This window comes from Anguilla rostrata, chromosome 1, assembly GCF_018555375.3.
Source record: "Anguilla rostrata isolate EN2019 chromosome 1, ASM1855537v3, whole genome shotgun sequence".
NCBI classification, from domain to species: domain Eukaryota; kingdom Metazoa; phylum Chordata; class Actinopteri; order Anguilliformes; family Anguillidae; genus Anguilla; species Anguilla rostrata.
In genome coordinates this window covers 53,298,125-53,320,508 of record NC_057933.1, presented here as the reverse complement: position 1 = coordinate 53,320,508, position 22,384 = coordinate 53,298,125, and the positions used below count along the sequence as shown (strand labels likewise).

General features: G+C 42.2%; 1 protein-coding gene across 2 annotated transcripts; it reads right to left on the bottom strand.

The window, feature by feature from the left end:
• Nucleotides 1–3,361: 3,361 nt before the first annotated feature.
• Nucleotides 3,362–19,099, bottom strand: ube3d (ubiquitin protein ligase E3D). Of its 2 annotated transcripts, none has more exons than XM_064342437.1 (10): nucleotides 18,867–19,098; nucleotides 16,841–17,040; nucleotides 15,440–15,530; nucleotides 14,231–14,462; nucleotides 13,615–13,684; nucleotides 12,822–12,900; nucleotides 12,554–12,662; nucleotides 12,298–12,473; nucleotides 7,901–8,039; nucleotides 3,362–3,485 (listed from the first exon to the last, which is right to left on the bottom strand). In XM_064342437.1, exons 1-10 carry the CDS (start codon nucleotides 18,941–18,943, stop codon nucleotides 3,465–3,467), a joined length of 1,194 nt encoding a protein of 397 aa, XP_064198507.1. In that variant the 5' UTR covers nucleotides 18,944–19,098; the 3' UTR covers nucleotides 3,362–3,464. The 2 variants fall into 2 exon arrangements, with proteins under 2 accessions (XP_064198507.1, XP_064198515.1); XM_064342445.1 differs by lacking the exon at nucleotides 3,362–3,485 and adding an exon at nucleotides 7,049–7,394 and having other exon boundaries at nucleotides 18,867–19,099.
• Between the last annotated feature and the right edge of the window lie 3,285 nt (nucleotides 19,100–22,384).

Sequence of the window (22,384 nt, the reverse complement as noted above, 5' to 3'; positions counted from 1 at the left end):
AAATGGTTCCAGTGGGAGCAGTGACTGGGAGTTTAATCTCTGCTGGTGTTTCTGTCAGCTCCATATGCGTTCTGAAGAACACAGCCACGTGCATCTCATTACCTCGCTTCGAATTTTCACACCGATGAGCTAATTTTAGTTTGCTTGATTTACACTGCTGGAAAATGGCCAGAAAACGGCACTCACTGCGCAAAATCAAAGATTTTTAATTACATAGTCACTCCCTGCCCATCTCCCTCAATGAGCTCAAAGCTTCTATTTATTTAGAAAAGGACTGCCAGTCGATTTGCCAGCCTGTGCCATATTCAGCCAAGCAAACCTGCTTTGTAAGTGCTTGTATAAACAGCTATTGACTGCCGATACACTCAGCGGCATGTTTGTAATCGTTACTCCTGATACGAAATGGTGAGTTGCTATTGGTTGTGAATGCCCACAGCTTTTAAGCACTTTATTCTTTCTAAATAAAATTATTGTGATTAGATTTTGGGGATGAGATTGCTGACCTAGAATCAGTGTTTGGGGGTGCTACTTACCTGTATAATGGTCTCCTTTGCAAACACCAGGAATGCAGAGAATAGGATTTCTCACTTCCTACTGGCTTATCTTTCACAACGCATGGAAGCATGCGCTCCCTACTAATAATAATCGAATTCCACTCACCGGGCTCTGCAGCCGAGTGTGTCCTGCCCCAGGTCTACCGGATGGCGGACAGGGTTCACTTCTGTTCACTGGTTAAAGTGCGCTTTCTCAGCTTTTATTTAAGGGTGTGTTTGCATACTTTGGTTTCACCATGTAAAAATAACAAAGCTTTTATACATATATATAAAAACTTATATATATATATATATATATATATATATATATAAAATATTTATTCATATTTTTTCTTCTGTAAGGCATTAGTAACCAGAACCTAAGAACCATTACCAGTTTGACATATCTTTCATGCATTTATATAAATAAAAAATTCTAAATCCGCATATAAATAACATGATACAAAAGACTAATAAAGTAATATTGTGCATCAGTGATTATACTCTCTTCTTTACAAAATGAAGGAAACTAATCTAATTTGTCTGACATCTTGAAATATGAGTGGTAGAGCTTTTATGAACAGCCACATAATTAGTACCAAAAAAATGAAGTCATTACGATGTTGGTTGCCTCTCCTGAAGGTGAAGGTGTAGTGTGTCACAGAAAATTGAGGGAAAAAAAGGTAAAATTAAATGCCTTAGCCTTTTCTAGAGTATTAAAAACATGACAATATTCCTGCCTGTCAGGCTGTTACATAAGCGCCATCAATCTCACCAACCACCTACCCCCACTTCAATGTCAAAAAATGTCATGAAAGTGTAGTTTTCCTCTGAGTTCAAGATTTCTGTGATCCTGGGGCTGGATTGTGTGGAGTGTTGGCAGACCTCTGTAATATAGTCTATATAAAGACTAAGATAACTGGAAGACATGCATCATGCTCAGGTGCTGTACTTCCTGTCACTGTAGGTCAGAAGGGCAAATTACATGTGTTAAAACCAAAATGCTTGTTATTTTCAGTGATGATGGGACCAAATGGGCCCCTTTCATCCGATGAAAGCTCAATTTAATTGGAGATTACACAGCACAAAAATTCAGCGAATGAATATCACTCACAAACTACATCTATGGTGTTTGTGACAAAAATGTATTTAATGCTTTGTAAGCATGCTGTATTTTTAATGAAATATTCAGGAATCTCACCTGTGCATAGTCATACACACACGTCGGTCACCAGAGGTAAAACCATAAGGCCATATGTCCTGCCTGCAGTCGCTTATGCATGTATGTGAAGGGGTGGGAGTTTTTACATATTATTTCAGTTTTGATGCATGTTCTTCATTGGCCCTGAAAGTTTCTGACAACCTGCATGCTTATAATGGCTAGAAAAGGTGTATTTGCAAGTTAGTGGTTTCATGCAAGTACACATTAAGCAACTTAAAAACAGCTTGTACATTGATGCTATGACAAACAGAAATATCCATTTTTATATCTTGCCTCTACATCTTTCCTTGAGCACAGTGGTCTCGGATTGCATGTGCCAAAATAAATAGTTCCAAGAAAAAAAGGTTTTCATTATTTTTTGAAAAATAATGAGTTAATATACACATTTACTACCTCTGGAAGCATAACGTTGCTGTACAAGCTGCTTTGTAGTTACTTAAAAGTGATTTTCTTGCATTAAATGGTGCGCTTTGGATTGCCACTTACCATCTCTTAAAAAGCCTGCAGGTCATGAGAAACTTCTGTAATTATCGAAATATCTGTCAGTGCACACAGAACTGTCTGGGCTAATTGAACACATACAGCAAAACCTAATAAAAAAAAAAACTCTGGAAAGTGATCGCTCTCCCTTTGATTTGTGCTGCTTGTTATGCAGCTGTCATTCCATGCTGGGATGCTCATCACTGAGATGAAGGTGACGCCTTGTGCAGCCTTGTCCTGGAACCCCAGGATCTGGAAACTTTTTAATTGTCAGAACTTTTCAATTGTCTGAAAACAATGCCACAGCACTTATTTTGATATGAATACGAAAATACCATTAGGTTATATGCACACACACGCTCAAACTGTAACATATACTGTAGCTTATCTTTGAACCCAACACTGTGCAATTTGTGATTGCACAGATCAAATAAAGAGCGAGGGATTATGGGGTTAAATGGCTCTTTGTTCTTTCCTTCATCTGGATGGGATTTCAGTCGGAGCCAGGGGTATACAATTTCAGTTAGAATTACCGAATCTTGGAACGTTATCACCAGTCTTTACTACAGCAGGATGTTCTCATTACTTACAGTACTTACAACAGGACACGCTGGCTACAGTCTGTGCTGGTTATGTTCCATCTACAGCAGGATGTGCTGGTTATACTCCATCTACAGCAGGATATGCTGGTTATGTTCCATCTACAGCAGGATGTGCTGGTTATACTCCATCTACAGCAGGATATGCTGGTTATGTTCCATCTACAGAAGGATATGCTGGTTATGTTCCATCTACAGCAGGATATGCTGGTTATGTTCCATCTACAGCAGGATATGCTGGTTATGTTCCATCTACAGCAGGATATGCTGGTTATATTCCATCTACAGCAGGATGTGCTGGTTATGTTCCATCTACAGAAGGATATGCTGGTTATGTTCCATCTACAGCAGGATATGCTGGTTATACTCCATCTACAGCAGGATATGTCAGCTATATTCCATCTACAGCAGTTTGTGCTGGTCATATTCTGTCTACAGCAGGATATGTGCTTAGTTATATGGTACTGAGAGGTTTAAACAGGTTTCATTAGTGAAAATATTTTAAAAGAATGATTTTGAAACCAGTGTTATACAAAGAATGTATTTAATATGGAATGCAATGGTTTATTGAGCATACTGTCCTTCATCTGTTCTGTCACAACTGTGTCCGGAAAGGATGATTGCACGATCTCACAGCCTCATAAATGCCACCTGTGAAATACAGGAAAGAGAAGATATAAAAATGATTAAAAACTGTAGTGAATTCCGTGGATATAGGAATTCAAATTTTATATAAAGATATACAATTATTTAAGGTCAAATTTTAGCTAAAGGGTACCACAGAAAGAGTCTGCACAACAGCTGAATTTTGTTTGCACACAAATATTCATGAAGGTAAATACTCATACCTTCCCATGATAGTACAGATGTCTCATCAAATAAGAAGCGTAGTGAAATCAGGATAGAATCATGTAAATTCATGAATGCTTATTTCTGGAATTATGGATGCTTTGGGTATTTCAAATAGCACATAAAGTATAACAATAAAGGCACTGTACAAACGGCACATTGCAAATGCAGCTTTTACCAAGGGTATTGGTGTCATTCACTACTGAACACGGGCTTTAGGTTCTTCTTTCAGAATTATCTTCAATGTTGAGTTTACTCATAGGTCATGTGTCCCATTTTTGGCCTCTGAGCACATTTAGAAAGCAGCTACTTCACAAACACCCACACGGAGGACTTCTCGGCCACTTAAAAAATTCATGACTAGACGAAATCAAGAGATCCACACCTCGGCTGGCTAAAGCACCAGCTCCAGCAGCGCTCTTTCGTGAGGAGGAACACTTAGTGCTGTGTCTATGCAGCTGTCATTCCATGCTGGGGTGCTCATCACTGAGATGAAGGTGATTGCAGAGTGCAGCCCTGTCCTGGAACCCCAGCATCAGCTGGAGTGACAATTACCACGGCAATGAATTAAGATAGATAAAATCTGGGGAGGAAATGGGTCTCATGCCACCCTCCACAACCACATACCGCCACGACCCCCCCCCCCCAATCATCTAACTCGCATCTCCTATCCCACACCTCCTCCTTTCTAGAGTGCCACTGCCTTGACTTATAGACCACTTTACTTTCTACAGAAGATCTTTCATTTTAGAGAAACAGAGGCCAGGCTTATTTTTTTAAAGTTAACCTTTAAAATGGGGTTTGACTGGTTGATATCTGAAAGTGAGACAGAAATAGGTGAGAAAAAGGACTTTATTGCCAAGATGGTTTCAGGACAACTGCAAAATACAGGCTACTGCCAAAATAAAAGAACCATAGCATTCTTTTCCATTAAGTTCTCAATGAACTGTACTTGACTAAACTGGCTGCCACTCATGCCCGAGATTGATATTTGCAGTCACAGAGTTGCTCATCTATTGCTCTATATGCACTCTTGACCAAAGTTGCCCCATCACCTTAGTCTCTGTTCCTTGTGAAACATCAGCATGTTTAACAGTCTTAGTCACTGAAGTGCCAATGTGCCCCAACAACCATTCTTTCAAAATCACTGAGATTGCTTCATCGCCAAAATAAGAGGCAGCTGGGCTAGCCTGGCATTTACACAATTGAGGGCATGCTACGATGTTAAATGCTTAACTAAATGGGAAACCGCACTGGTGTAAAAGCATCTGTTGTTAATATACTTTGTATCACTCATTTACTCAAATGTTTCCTTTATTCTAAAAAGAGTTTTGTCCCCTCTGCTATCGAGGTGCTGAACAAACTGCCTCGCTGAATGTCAGGTGTATTATATGTATGTATCTAGTATTTATTACTGTATCTATGTATTTATTATATGTGTGTTATATGTATATACTGTACTGTATGTATCTATGTATTTATGTGAGGCTGCAAGGCAAAACTATGAAAACAAATTTCCCCTTGGGGACAATAAAGTATTGTACTGTATTGTATTTTGCTTGTGACCTGCATTTCCCTTGTTGATGACAACCTTCCCTGGCAGATAAGGAACAGAAAATTCTGGAAAGTAATGATGGGGTTAGGGATTACAGAGAACTTGCCTCTTCCAATAGCAATACTCCCAATGGCTCGGTATCAAAACTTGACCATTCAAGTGATGACTGGCAGCCCCACACGTGGAACATAAGCGGCTGTATCATCACCCGGGGAGAGAGGATTCGGTGGGTGAGATTTTCTGTGACTCATCACGCAGCGGTGACCTCCTCTGGTCATGTGCGTCTGCGGTCTACCCGTACTGGCTGCGCAAGATGTGCACTGCTGCAACGTAGCGACTGCCGAGCCTGGCCACTGGACTGTGGTGCACGAAGAAGCGGAGTTGGCTGGCAGCACACGTTTCCAAAAGCCAGCGCTAGTTTTCACTCTCCCCGAGTACACAGAGAATGCTGGAGATTAATTTGGCCAAAAATAAAACGGAACATTCCAAATTGGAAGCTCTGTGGCCACGATTTTCCCAGCATGTACGCTGACTGTGCTGAAGACTGAAGACTCTGCAGAAAAACTAAAATGATAAACTTCTATCTGTAAGAGTGAGAAATGCCCAGGGAGCAGGGCCAGCATGAACCCCCTGGTGCGACAAACTGTTTTCTCTCAGTTACGCTTCCTTCCTACCTGCGATGTGCTCGGAAGCAGACAAAACAGGCTGATAATGCATTCGCACCACAAGGATCATCTGTCAGTATTGGGCTTGTGATGCATCCATCACACCTGCTCCGTACTCACCCCTGACGATCATCAGCGAACAACGCGGCGTTCATCTCAAACATTTTCTGGACTGTATTCATTGACTGCAGTCCATGGCTGCGATTAATGAACAGCGCAAGTGGCATTTAGTTAAAGTGCAAGTTGTCCTGAGCCTATTAGCGTGCACTCTGAGGCAGAACACACTGCGCATTCCTTCTCAAAAATACAGGCGCATGCTGCAGGTTTTCACACTCTGGACCGCAAAGCCTGAAGAACATCACCCCTCCTAGTGTGACAAGCGGGGGCGGGGCCTAGAACTTGCAGAGGTGGGGCTTATGAGGTACAGAGGGTGATGACATTTTAAGCCAATACCCTTTGAAAATAAAAAAACCCCACTTAACCACAAATCCACAGGGTTTGTGGTTTGGCAGTAAGAAAAGCTATATGTAATAATTAGATCGTAAATCTAAAATGGAACAAGCCTTCTCCTACACAGATGGTGGGGCCTGTGGCTTGCAAAAGGGTGTAGCTTCGTACACAGGGAGGGTGGTGTGTACTACATGGTGAGGACTGGGCCTCATTCATGCAGCCCACTACTCATGATGCACTTAATTTTATACTGCTGCTTCATTTTTCTAATTATAGAATTAGTACAGCATCAGTTCAGAAGTACAATAATGCACTAGATAACCTCTGTAGAGGAGTTTTCAGATAAGGGTTGGAAAGTCAGCCACTTTCCTGTAACACAATCTGGCTGGTTTATCACATTAGTCTTTTCCTCTGCCCAGTGCTGGCTCTTTCTCTCTTTCCCTCTCTCTCAGACAGCAGAGAGACTGATGGTTTTAAACACATTACTACAGGAATCATCCATCCAGGACTGCAGATGATGGGATCTCTCCCACTGTCACCTCTTCCAGCTATACATTATTGAAGTGTTCAGTGTTAAGGCAATAATTGGTCCGTGTTCAGTTTCGCCGTGGTGCTAATATCTAGTTATTGTGATGGTTCCATCTAGCAGTGTTGTAGCTGGCATTTAAATGCTGACAAAGATGTGCTGAAATTGCTTCAAAGACGCGTACATTTATTGAACTCTTTTAAAAGACGCACACGTATCTGCTGGCAAACATAAAAGCAAAGCATCAATACACACACACACACACACACACACACACACACACACAAATATACACTCAAAAACCCACTCAAACTGACAAAAAAACCACACACAATTCCTGGCATGACCGAGAGTTGCAGTGGATCGTGGGAGGCAGTCCCTACAGACCGAAGTGTAATAACATCCGAATGTCTGTTTATTACCATGCTCCTGCCCAGAGAGGGGGCTCGATGCATCCGAAGAGGAATGTGAATTTACCAAGTGATGAAGGGTTTCTGCTTTAATTAGGGGAATGTCTGGTGGAAGAATGGACGTAAGAGGAGTAAGCATTTTAATCAAAGGCCCATCTTGGGATTTCTGTATAATGAGATGGGTGGTAATGGGGGGATCTTAAAGAGAGGCCGCTGGTCTGCCTGACGGGATTATAAACATTTCAGCATCCTGTGGCAGCGGAGCCGCGTGCTGGAAGCACCAGTCATTTCCAAGGGATTCAAATGAGCATAAACTGCGTAATTACACTTAAACCATCAGAGAGGTCCAGGGCCACACTTAAAGCTGCACGATTCACACCCGCATTGCATGACAGCCGGATTCCTGGGGACCGAAAGTGCAGCCACAACGAATATGAGGAAGAACCTGACGTGAAGACCTGAAAAGACCTTAAAAACTTCTCATTGACAATTCTGCAAAAATAACGGCGCGGGAAACGACCTCTCCTCGGGTAACGGGGAGTGACAGCTGGGGCTAAATCAGCTCTCTTCCGCGCTTCCCTGACTGTCAAAAGTACATGGGCCACAATCACCTGGTAGCAGTTCATGCTGCGCAGAGACGGGGGGAGGCTGGAAGTGCTGCTGGTCAAGAGCTCCATCACTTCCTGGCAGGTGGTCTGAGGCAGGATCAGAGGGTGAACGCTGACATCTTTCTCCCACGCATCTGTAATACTGCAGAGAGGCAGAAAAAGGGAAAGAAAAAGAGACACTCGAAGATTAAAAGTTACCACCGCAAGCACTGCTCAGCAGAACACAAATAATCATCTCCACTTGCTCCCAGAAGAACGTCCGCTGAAGTGACACACTCTGCGCTAATTTGACAGTTTGAGGCATTGCAGTTTTAATGGTGCAGTTATTGAGTCGGGACTGGTAGAGAAAAACCGGAGGGAGCTGCAGAAACAGAGAAGGGGGAGGAAGAAGGGAGAAGGGAGAAGTAGACTAAGAGATTAAGGGAGACTAACGGATTGGCCAATTGATTTATTGATTGCCAAGACGAACATCTAAATACAATAAAGACTATTACTTCAAGATGCTTTTGTGATCTTTCCCCTTTCTCCTTCAGCAGTTGTGCACAACATGTACTTCAGAGCACAATACAAATGAATGAATTACTGCATTTATATAGAACTTTTCGGAATACTCAAAGTGCTTTACAGTAATCATGTTAGAACACAGGATAACACACAGTACAGGACACAATATAGCACATGCTGCAGCACACATCAGAAAACCCACTACAGTACACGATAAAGAACTGAACACACTAGAGCATAAACCATGTTTCACAATGTTGAACACAATGAGCCCAAAATAAATGACAGATAGCGCAGGAGTAAATGTGGTTCCTGACACAACTGGCAGGCTCTCCGTCGCATTTGTGATTTGAACTGATAAAACGGCCCGTGAGCACCGGCCAGGAGTCCATCAAACAACCACCTGCTGTCCCTCCCCCCCGTCTCATTACAGATGCATTAACAACACATTAATCAATACTCGGAGAACACTGGCAGTGTTCTGTTGCTGACACCCCACTACTCCAAATGAATATTTGCTCTATGGCCAAACAGCCAAACATTGTTAAGCATTAAAAAGTCATTGTACGGACATGGCACCAGCTACCTTCTGCTCTAAACCTCTGACACAACCCTCTCTGGATCCCTGTCAGATTATTCTCCTTGGCCAAATTAATCCTTGGCTGTGTAAATCAATATTATAAATTGTGGCAGATGTGACACCTGAAACCCTGCCAAAACTGGGTAACCTAAATCTGTAAATACACGTGTGGCAAAAGGCCAAATCCGTAGCATTTGATGTAGACCACCCAATAAAGTACTGTTAAGTGAACACCCGGATTTAAGCATTGGTATTCCTGCCATCTGCAATAAAATGTCACAATAAAATGTGTGATGCAGCTAGGCCTTTTTAACCGATGGTTAGTCAACAGGCCTTTAAAAAAAATCAAATAATTGATGTTTATGGGTATTTGTATTAAGTTACAAATCCTCGTCTTTCAAGTCACCTTGCAAGCTGTGAAATAATATCCTCCTAGGAGTACAATGGAGTAGATATTTGTCCTTCCCTCCATTTCCCATCCGCAGTGGATTGGGACTTTGCAGCTGCTGGCCATATTTCAGCACTGAGGAGCACGTCGAGCCTCAGTGACATGTGATCCAGTGCACTTTGAGCTCTTTGCCCAAAAGCCACGAACCATCCCCTTTAATCAGCCGCACATATAATTATGACGATTTGCGTCATTACGTAGGAAGCTGTCAAATTCTCGCGGCAGGAACGGCAGATCGAGTCGCTCGCAGAATGCGCTGTTTATAATGACTCTGTCATCATAAGAAACACTGCGGAAATCCACAGATTCTGCGTGGCTGCAATGCTTTCGGTTTAATTTTATGGGTCACGCTATTGGCCCTCTGCGTGAGGGGGAAAATGTGCACCCCTTTGGCCATGCCTCCCTCAGACATGTGGCCTCTGCTTTCTCAGTAAGAATCGGTGCTGTGTCTGAGGAGCATTTCACAGCTTAGCCCTGTAATGCAGGGGACTGGAGCAGAGCAGCTGCTCCCTTATGCTTCCCAGTCTTACTGCATCTCTTCTGCTGGGGGAAATTAAAGCAATGGAGGGCACGGGGAGATGGCCTCAGAGAACAGTGTGTGCTGCAGTGATTTCCCTGGATGTTTTCAGACAGCGAGACTCATGCTCTGCCTGTTGGAAGCCGAACGCTGTGTGGAACTCCAGATCAGACCCTGCCTGTTTATCTGCCCATCCCTGTCGGGTACAGAAACAGCCATGCTTTAGAGTTGAGTGAGATGGGATGAGTCAATGTACAGCGCCCCCCCAACACAACCAAACTATGAGTCACGTCCACAAAGGGATGGCATTTTCCAGTCAGCCCCCCTCCCCACCCCCAACAAAAAGCAAAAAAACTTTCCCTCTCCCTGTTCCCTCCTTGCCACAGCCTCTCCGGTCTCCATTACAGAGCAACTCCCTTGATGATGCCCTTCACAGCCTAAATCAGCTTTGCCCTGAAAACAATGTAGATGCTACCGTTTCCTACAGTAATCTAGATGTTTAATGGAGTGCGCGTGGCTGAATGACTAATACACTAACAGCTTTTAAACAGAGAGAAAGAAAAAGAGAGAGGGAGAGCGGCAGCATCATTGCTGTTGAATTTCCACGTACTGAGACCGATTAGGTTTCTGTGACATCACTAAGCTGGCTGTGAGGGTGAGCGTAAATTTCAGACTGTCAGAGATAAAAACCTGCGCTCTGTGTTTGGACACCCACCCAGATGGACAGGGTTTGATTTAGTTTCTGCCAACATGCATTTACAGCAAACAGAGGTATCAATGGACACCCAGTGTACATTGAAAGAGATAATAATCACATATTGACAGGAAAGCTGGCCCAAGGAAAATAATTACACACTGACAGAAGAGTTGGACCCGGGAGGATAGTCATACATAGAGAGGAGAGCTGGGCCAGGGAAAATAATCGCACACTGAGAGGAGAGCTGGGCCAGGGAGAATAACCGCAAACTGAGAGGGGAGTTGCACCAGGGAGAATACTCGTACAAGGATAGGAGAGCTGGGCCAGGGAAAATAATCACACACAGAGAGGAGAACTGAGCCACAAAAAATAACCACAGAGAAAGTAGACAGATAATAATTCCACGCAGAGGAGAACTTGGGGCAATGGGGCAACTGCACAGAGATGGGGAAAGAAGGACACCCAACTGAACTGACGGTGTTTTCCATGGTCCAGGCATGAGCCAGTGACACAAAACATGATTTAACAACATTCAAAATCTCATCAGGGGTCTCATCAAGACTCATTCACAACTGGCATGGACATTAAGCAGTCCCTATTGAGTGAGTGCTGGTCATCTATCGACACACTGTTTCGACTTGAACTATCAGCACCCAAAGACTTCTGCCCTTCTCTAAATTTCCTGAGTTGCTCTCTCTTCAATGCATCTTTGAATAAGCCCTAGTGATCTTAATGCATCAAACAAACCAATTACAACTCTGACCAAACGGCCATGTTAAACTCCTAACAATGCCTTTATACATTATAGGCTGCAGACACTTGGGTGTAAGACACAGCGTCTTAAGTGTAGTGGAAAGAAAAGAACAGCTCATCCATACCCACACTCGCACTCAAACCCATCAATGGATCCAATGCTGACATCAGCAGATGGAAGGTGAGGAATCTCAGGCCTGAGGCCTACAGGGTCTGCTGGTTCTCTCACACTCAGGATACTGGCTTCAGTTAAGCAGCAAAATCCCAACTCACCCCACCAAGCTACAAGTCAGTAACTTTAACAAAGAGAGAGTCTGAAGGCTTCATTAAAGGACTTCTATATTGGCTCGATGACCTCAGTAATAAATTGCCAGTGGTGCAGCTGTGTGTAAATGTACATGTAAACATGTGACTAAAGTGAGGCTACTCACTGTGTGCATGAGGACCTGGAGCTGACAAATGACTCAGACAGCACTATGGACTTGTGGGAGGCCATTGCTGTTTAAACATGAAAGCTAAGCCTACTGATTGTTTATCACTGTCACTGCATTCATAAAAGAAATGGTCAGCAAAGACCTTGTAAAATAACAGAACATGCCATACTTCCATAATCTGTCGCTAATAAGCATCTTGTGTCCTGTGCAGCAATCCATCATATGACTTACAAAGGTGTTATAGCTTCTATGATAGGTGCAGATAGAATTGGAAAAACAATTTGGAAATTGGAAATTTGGAGATTTGGAAAACAAAACTTAGAGAAAGGGCAAGTACCTGAATGTTTTCAATTCAAGTTTGACATCAGCTCCAGAATTCAGAATTATAAGTTTAAATGAAAACACAATTCTTTACTGGGTGTGTGCATGCGTGTAGGCAAGAGAGGAGGCAGGCCTCGCTGACTTACTCCTGGTGCAGGCCGGGGGCACAGGGCAAGTAGAGGACTTTAACAGCACTGCTGGCTCCACATGACAGATGTTCAGCACGGACACTAACATCATCTCCAGGAGAGATGGAGGCGTCGCCACTGACGACAGGCAAGGAGAGTGAGGCAACGAGGGAGTCGGTGTTCAGCAGCCAGAGCTACGAGACAGAGAACATCATTCATCCTTCTGACACTACTCTCTCTCTCACACACACACACAAGATAAGGAGACCCATACCAGGATAAATGCTTTTCCATTTGGAGTCTGGAGAGAAAAGCGGAATATACTCTGTGTGGACGACAATTCCACTAGCCTGGCAGCTACGGTCTGCTCCAGGAACAGCCATCTATTTCAGACAAAACACAGACCATCAGGTTAAAGAAGCTCTGCACTGCCCAAAGAAATCTCACTATTTCTGTGAAATACCTGCAATTTTGAAAGGACTGTGTGTACATGCGTGTGTGTATTTGTATGTGATGGATGTGTGTGCGAGATGCCGGGTCACCTGTGTTGATTACTAATGGCCTCTCCATCCTCGTCACTCCGTTTGACCATCAGCTCTGTGATGTAGAGCTTCAATGTCTCTGAAATCATACACATCACTGTCCTGACACACACGCTCACATTCAATCAATCACATCCTCCAGACTGCTGACAGCAGTCGTTAATATGAGATATTACTGGCCGGATAGCCTCACACCTCTGTGACACTGTTTATGTACAGGAAATTATACATCGATAAGATATAAAGCAGAAGAGCTATAGCCGCTGAGCTGAACTCATTAAGCTTTGTTTAATACAGCGATGTGTCAGCGGAACGTTTAACACCCTGATAGAGGGCGGGCATCCGATACAATCAGACACAGCAATGCAGAGTTTGAGAGCTGCTGATGCAGACATGATTAATTACAGCTCTCTGTTGTTAATACCAAGTCGCAGAGGAGCAGGCTGCACATAACACTATATCGTATTATTTCCAGGTTGTTTAATACTAAGCAAAGTCAATATTTCAGGATGGGGTTCTTAATGAATGCACTATACTTACCCAGACTACTTAAAACATTTAAACAATAATTACTTATTCACTTACAGTTCTAGTTTGGAGTAGAAGAATTAGGCAATTCAAGCCAAGGTGGCGACTACTGTGTTATGCAATTTTAAACAGTAGACAGTTTAATGCTGTGTGAAGTCATAATTTTGAACTTATGCACACTTCTATGTGATTTCATCATGTTTACACTTCTACGTTGCCAATAATATGTTTTGCTGTGTTGTGGATGAGCTGGAGGACCAGGTACCTGCAGCGAGGGTCTCTCCTAGGACTGCCCCACAGGCTCTGCATAGAACTAAAGTCATCCTACTGGGCTTCTGCAGGGAGGGAGAGAGAAACAGCGAGAGCAGGAGCCAGAAAAAGAGAAAGAAAGGAAAGGATGGCAGAGAATGGGAGGGGAGCAAGGAAAAATGAGTTAGTGAAAGAAGAGAACAAACAAATTCTTCCTGGGAGATCATGATGGAGTTTGGCTTCAAACACAAGGTAACAAAGGCGTCCATTAAACAAAGCCCTCTCTGTAAGCACCAATCAGTGATTGACCCCCCACCTCCGTCTCTCCCTATAAAGCAGCAAGCATGATCGAAGAGTCATTGTTTTCTGCACCACTGAGATAGTTACAACACACAGACATGGCAGAGATGTCGTGACTTGTAAGGGTCATTAAAATGGTTACTAATGTCCAATAGGTTACTAGCTGTTGCATGAGATATCCCTCCCTTCAGAACAACACTAGCAGTCTGCTGAAATGCTGTGCGGACTATAGCGAATAAAATTGTCACTGGCTTCCAGGCACGTTTGTTGCGTCTGTAGCTGTGTGTCGAACAATGTTTTCTACCTCTGAATCAGACCACCAGGGTACCCACCTGTGCCGGGCCCTGGTTGTGACCGGTGTCTGTGTGGGCATTGCTAGGTTCCTGTCTGAGGGTCTGGTCACACTCGCTGTCCCTGAGCAACAGGAAGTAGGTGTCACCCAGTAAACAGTCCCCTGGTCTGGGCAGCAGTTTCCTGTTGGCAAATGGGTCTGGGTGGCAGCACCAGTCCTCCACCAGCGTGTTCCAGTTCCCATTAGGCAATGGAAGGACTCGCTGAAACACCCTAACGGGGGGAGACAACGACGATGATATTACATCATTTACATCATGGAGTAGCCAGTTTTGGTCTTTTTTTCCCCTCAGTCAAATTGGCTGAACTGACAAGCTCCTCACTGGTCCATGGGGCTGAAAAGCCCATTTTTGTTCTGGATTTATTTCTAGAAATGTTTTGTCTTCACCCTGTCATATTCCTTTTTAAGAACAGTGTTGTGTTATTTCTTTATAACTCAGTGGCTATTTGCAAACTGAGCCTTAGGGCTGTTTGGCCCACTCGATCTGCATGCATAGCCACTCTTCCTTTTTGACTGCATATGCATTTCCTCAGAGTGTCCCCCTTCCCCTCCAACCTCAGAGTTGCTCCATTTGAGATTGGTCTCAAGACCACATTTTGAAAGTCTTCATTTCATCTTGGACCCGTCTTAAATCTGTCTCAGGACACTGACTGCTGGTATATTGGATCTTTTAAATGCTATGGTGCCATGAGAAGGTATTTGCCTCCTCCCTGATTTCCTCTATTATTGCACGTCACACTGAATGGTTTCAGGTCTTTAGACAAAATGTAATGTTAGACAAAGGGAATCAGAGTAAACACAAAACACATTTTCAATTTTTAAATTATCATTACATTTATTTAATTAAAAAAGCTATCAAACACCCATATGAAAAAGTTATTTTGGTCTTGCTCTTGACTCACTTGAAATGGCACAGAAACATTCAGTTGCAAGTGATAGACACAACACTGCTGAATATTTTCAGACAGAACATTAGGTCAGAATAAGACTCAGACACAAACTACATTTCCCACACCCCTTCTCTCTTTCCCTTGCTTGTTCCCTTGTGGCGAGATGACTGTAGAGAGCTGGAGGGCCAATCCCAACCAGTCTTCCCTGGAGAGCTCATCCTCTCCAATGATAAAAGGATGAGGCGCAGTCAGGTGTATCCTGTGGGGGAGGGTGTTAAATAAATAGACTTCGCCCTTACCTCTTTGTCAGCACTTGTGCCCTGCACCTCTGACAGCTGAAGCAGTAACTCTTCTTAACCTGAAGTATCCTGATCATGCTCTCAGGGGCTTCTGCAAGTTTGCAAAAATGAAAAATAGAAAACACCTGCAAACTCTGTGAACAACAAGTGCCATTTAACCTTGGCCTGAATGGAAACTGCATGTCAACAAACATTAGGGTAAGAGAGAGGCTTGGATTGAACCTGACGGCCAATTTACCTGTAACCTGATTGGTCTGAAAAGCCTCTTCCAGCTGGCCTTATGATGACTTATTTCAGGGCACAATGGGCTAACTTACATTCTCCATGACCATAGCAACCCCCAAAGACTGAGGGGTTCATTGATTCTGTGAAAAACCTGGGCCCTTAAAAACTCAGTTTAGAAGACTGTAGTGACTGATAGAACAAGTCTTGTTTTGTCTACATTAACAGGTAGCGAGCCCTTGAGCACAAACATTTATTCTCCAAATGTTTTTACAATAAAGCCTGCAGGACTGTCATTGACAAAGCTGAAGTAAACAACAAATAAATCACAGATGATTTATGGACTTCTGCAATTCTGAGGTCAAAGGTCACAGAAAACTGCTTCTACATTTTAATGTCCCAACACAGTCTAATGACTGGTGTGCAACAGTGAAGGCCCCACAGGTTAAATCATTATTCATTACATTACACTAATTTGTTTTGCAAACACTTTTAACCAAAGTGGCTCAAAAGAAAATGACAGCCAAGCAATATCAAATGCAAATAATCATAACCACAAGCACCAGAGCAGAGAAAGCATTAAATCAATAAAGATATTTAGTGCAAAACATATCAGACAGCAACTAACCAAGTGCATTATATTATATTCTAGGTGCATGAATAAGTAACTCTATGCTCTTAGTACTAATCAATATTAAAATAAAACAACAAGTTAAAATAATACATAACGAATAATTAAAGTTTAGCTGTCCATGAGTTCCAAGGCAATGTGAATAGGAAACGTTGAAGATCTAACAGGTCTGACAAGGTCTTCTGATCTCAAAGGGGATTCTGTCTTCAGTCAGCTCATTGGAACTGATGTCTCTCCTGCTTTGATATAACACTGTTAATACAGTGGTTCGTTAACTATGTCTTTTTCTGGTTATTACAGTGCACTTGCAGACCACACCAATGTCTGAATGCAGGAATTCATTATTCAGATTTATCCATTTACAAATAAAAGACAAAAACACCTATCTGTCCAATTATATTTTCATGTAAGCCTTTATAGTTTGTGTTATGGAGAATTCTCTTACACAGAGCCTGTGTGCGTGTGCGCGCGCACATGTGCATACAGCCAGCCAGCCGCTCACTGACTCACGCATACAGCCTGACAGGTGATGTAAGGGCAGACAGTACCTGTATGCTGGTTCACCTGAAGGCGGAGCCTCAAGTGCAGCCCCTCCTCCCTTGTGTTGGAAACCTCTCTGCAGGAGCCCTCTGTGAGGGCGACCCCTGGTGGCAGCACCACAGGCAGCATCCCTGTGGGCATCTTGATCTGAAGAAAGGAATCTCCACCAGAAACAGTGACCTCAGCGGGGTCCCCTGCAACATCAGTCCTGAACACCCACACACACACACACACGCGCACACACACACACACACATGCACACACAGAGTACCATTACTACTGCAGAGCAGATGATCAGACACCACACAGTCTTTCACTTAATGAGGAGTGAGAAACTCAGGGAAAGGGGATATGGGAATGGCGGCAGTCTCACTAGAGGTCCATCTCCTCCAGCAGTTCATGGAATAAAGCCAGCTACAGCCGAATAGCCAGCGCCACATTAACATGTGGGCCAGAACCCGATTACTATACCATCAGTCAGAGTGTGTATGTGTGAATCTGCAGCGGCAGAATTTGGAGCTGATACAATTGCATTTCTACTGCACTTTCAGAATTATTCCCACATTTCAGTTAATAAACCTGGTGCAAGCGATGCCCTTGCTGTTTTGAAGCAAGCTGCAAGCTGTTCGTTTGGCGCAGACACTCAACACTGGCGGGAGCTAGACTCTCATGTGGAGCAGATGTAGAGGGCCACACATGCAATTATTTTCTCCGGCCTGGCAATACGTCACCATCCGTGGCCGAGACACTCACTGCCCTGGGGAGAAAGCATCTCCAGTTTCAGCTGGCTTCTTATCAACCGCAGAGAGCACTGAGACCACCCTCATCAGTAGCACACAACCCAAACCCTCACAGAGAAATGATGCGGAATAACTCAAGTTATGTTCGCTTCTTAATTCCTGTACAGGAAAATTAATTTGAAACCAGTTGGGGGGAAAATCATTACCAATTATCCACCACCATAATTACTGGAATCAAACTGGTAGTTGCAATTATGCAAAGCTGCATGTTTTAGGCTGGTTGTCCACTTAAAACTGAAAGGTCCTTATATCAACGCATACCACCCACATACAACAGGAGTCCATTTAAACCTAAGGAAGTCTGCTACAATGGCCAGCAAAGCCTACATCCTAAATCCCAATATAGGACAGTCTCGATTTTAGACGCTCAGTCTCTAACAAAGCTCAATATTGACCCTGACGTGTGAGACTAGATAAAGTATACGTTAATGCAATTATACTGTTAGAATTATGAAGGTGACGCAACATACAAAAATGGAGAAATGCGACTAGGGATGTATGCAAGTACGCAGGCAGTTCGTAACCAGGTGCTGTAGTAATTATAGTCTCAGTGTCTGACACGGCCCAATAGTACCCCCTTGTGGTGAAATGATATTGCATCACGTGGCTGCTGAGGAAAAAGACTGCTACAACGTGCAAATAACTGACGTAGGATACTGTCCGTTCACTCATCATATCACCTTTTGGTTTATTTTGGCAGTTAGCTGGCTAGGTAGTCACCTTGCGTAAAATTCGTAACGTTCACTAACGACGAAATGGATTTACTTAGTAATTAGCTAGCTAACTCGACTTCGTTCATTATTGTTCAGTCTGCTGGCAATAGCAGCGATTTAACGTTTAGTTATTTCATTGTTCATTCATGTTATTGGACTACAGCTGGCTTGGCTAAATTTGTTTTCACTACACAGAGAACTTGCAAGTTAGTTGGAGGGGCTGATTTAAGAAACAGCGAGCAAGCTGAGCAATGCTGTATGTTTGCATTATATTATTTATTGTTTATATTACAATATTAGTTGCATAATCTGTTAACTTTGTGGTCTCATTCTAGTGGTATTAATTTAGTGGCCTCTGTTGCCTTTGTTGTTAAACTAACAAAACGATGTGTGGATCACAGCGCCCACTGACCTAATATCCAAGCACAGACCTGTAGGAGCAAGCTACATAGACACATACGAGAAGCGGGATTCACTGGAAATGAGCATGGTGGCTAAAAAGTAATTGATTTATAACTTACCTTAAAACCAACAGACCACTCTGTAAATGCTGCCTCAGCTCCAGAAACACACCAGCTTGCTTGTGGGTTTCTTCCATTTTCTCACTAAAAGACTTGAATATAGCTAAATAGCTAACTTCGTTGTCCACCAGGATTGCACGTTTATCGGCTAGCAAGAAGCTTTCCAACAAGTAGCTAGTTAGCTTCTGCCGCTTTACAGCAGCAGCACATGAAACCACGAACCAGGAAGTAAATATTGCTACCATGGCATTAACGTCACGAATATGTGGCGTCACGGAACTGTGTATGGTGGCGATTTAGCGACCTCTGCCGTATGCAATATGATTCCTGAAGCGCTGGAGATCGGCGGGCAACATTGTAGTGGGCATTTTTGCATCTTTTAGAAAATGTAGAGAGTTTAGTCATATTTCGAAAAGCGTTTACCTATTATTTTACAAAAGTGTACAACAATGACATTCTTTTATTAGTTCTAGGCTACTTTGTGGCGGGGCTACTCTGCTTGACAGGGTGATGAATTTAACCATCTGGGAGGATCTCAGAATAGAGCTGCTGCTTCTCGGCATTGAGAGGAGCCTGTTGAGGTGATTCGGACATCTGATAAGAATGCCCCCGGGAAGCTGGCTTTGGAGGTGTACCAGACATGTCCAGCTGGGAGGAGACCCAGGTGCAGACCTGCACTGTACGACATGATGAAGGAATTATATTTTGGCATTGAATGGCTACTCATCTTTAGCTATTACTTCTGTTGAAACCATAAAGATATGGTTGAAACCAAGGAGGTTTATGCTGTCTTTATATCTTTTTAACCTCTCTGATGTGAACTTTGCTGTTGTTTATTGCAATCTGAAGGCAATCAATGTACTGTACTGGGAATCATTTAAGAATCCAAACCTGGACTCAACTGACTCAAAATGAGGGCAAGTTGAACTTTGATCTTGGGAAAAAAATTCAAAAGATTATGACAAATATTTTTAGAAATAAACATATTGATTATAGATTTCACAAGGCACATTCACTGTACTATTTTTAGAGCACATAATGTTGTGTGTTGCTTACAGTGAAGAGCTTCTTAACCTTAGCTCCTCAGTGGGGGGACACTCTCCATTCCTCTATGAACCACTCAGTCACTGCCCATTTTCCGCCATGGTCTAAAGACATAATCTCTTCAGACTGTCCCTTGACTATCTCTAACACTACTCCTTCGCAGTGTTACTCCCAATCACAGATTAATGTCTTATATCACTTGTATCCTTGTATTTTGATCTTCTAGCACTTTTGTATTGCACTTGTACATCCATCTTTATGTACTTTTTAAAAAATCATATCTTTTGTAATCATGCCTCACTTCTAGTTTGACTTTCCATAACTTTACAGACTAAGCCTATGCTTACTGCATAAACTAGATTTAATGTAAATGGCTATGGATAACTGATACTTCACAAGATTGTATCTTATCGGAACTGTGGTCTGTAGTCATGTAGCCAAATAAAATGTAATATAATGTGATCCATAAGCAAAGAATTTAAATGGAAATGTAATTGCTCATTATGTGGGTCATGGTCTTGCAAGGTTTATGAGCCACTGCTCTACTGTTTGTCCACAAAGCTGGGAAGGGTTTGGCAAAGGTATTTTAACACCTGGAAGGTACAAATCACATGCATATATTTTAGTTTCTTTTATTATAACATGACAAAGCCACAGCTTTCTGCAGAAATGATGAAAGGATGAAATTAAGTGATTTATTAAGTGAGAAGGCATAGCAATAGCAGATACGTAGGTTTGATGTTAGAAACAAAATACATTACAGGCTCTGTCACCCCCTAAGGCTGTGTACTGTCACCATTATTTTACATTTTATTTGCAAATATTAATTTAAGTACACTTTCATTTGCATGTATGTATTCATCTAGCAGTAACCCCCTGAGCACTTTCTTTACATCTGTAAATGCTACACTGCTAATAATAGAATAACTGCATGGTTGTTTCTTTTCCATTAATCGCTTGGAGCATCCAGAAGATGAGGATATGTCAATGCAGCAAGCACATTAGTTGAACACTTTTACATTAAAAAGTCAAACATGTTGATGAGTAAAATCTAATTTTAGATAAATATTAAACACCATTTAAAATGCCTAAGGTCTCCCCAAAAGGACACTACATGTAGATGGTTTTCAACACTATTGTCTCTGATCTCCTATTTTGAAGCCCTCTCCATGACCTCCGTAGGTACCAAACCTTTAGATGACATTCTATTTAGATGGCATTCTCCAAGCATTACAGCAAAAATAAGAGGATCGTTTGTAGCAACTCAGAGGCGGCATAGCGGTAACAGCTCTTAGATATATCCAAAAGGGGAAATCATGGGCTATTATTGCTCACCTAGCATCCAATTCCCGCTAGAACACACTCCGAAAAACATACTAACTTTTCAAGGAAAGATAACTTTCTTAAATGATGTGTGATTTGATTTATTGAAAATAAAAATGAAGCCTTACGGCCGAAAATTACATCCCGAACAGATTTCTACTCAGCTCAAAAACTGTTTTTTTTTTTTTTTTTTTTTGTAAATATTTCCCACAAAGGTTATTGTTCCTTAGGGAGGTGGAAAAGGACTGTCTATAGGCTATGTACAAAAAAGCAGTTGGTTACGGTGGCCGTGTTGTACAGTAAGTTATTGGTCGTGTTGCGTTTTTCAACATTACATTTTTGGCGACTATCCGCTACTTTATAATGGCATTGCAGATAAGCTCAACAACAAGGCCTGTTCAAGTACTATTGGCCCAAGGGAGAAATAGGCTATACAACATTTCTAATAGAAGCTTGTCAGTGAAATCGGTCGAGTAATGAAGCCTGGATATTTTTAAAGGACGGGGACACGTCTTTATGAAGGTGTAACAATTATTTTAGAAAAAAACATTTTAATATATAATTATGTTCAACATGTGTCTAATTACATGACGAGTTTAAATTACTGTCAATATTTAGTCCAATGAAAAGTACGAAGACATTGTGAATAACAGTGCAAATATGTTAAGGAATTTAATATAATTCCGTTTTCTACGGGTTTTTAAGTTGCCTCCTTCACAAATTCAGGAAAATATAAATATTTTATTTGTATTTATTTCTATTTGATGATAAATAATCTGAACAAAGTACAAATACAATCCTTCTAAAAATTACTCATTTATTTAATTGCGATAAAATACATGTTTTATTGAAACTATTAATTATTAATTTCCTATAATTCTTAAAAGGTGAATTCAATGCGCAATTCGGATCATACTGGAACAACGCTGGGAAGACTGAGAACGATTATGCGAACAGGTGGCATCTTGATATGCTATTAACATCTTGCGCCTGGGGGGCTGAATTAACCTCCTGTGAAATTGATGAATGGATTAAAATCCGGTTTTCCAAAACGCAGGGCCAAATGAATAATTAGCCTAGATATGTACTGACACTCCCTTAGTTCCATTCATGTAATCCAAAGAAATGTCTCTGACATCACTCCTGTACTT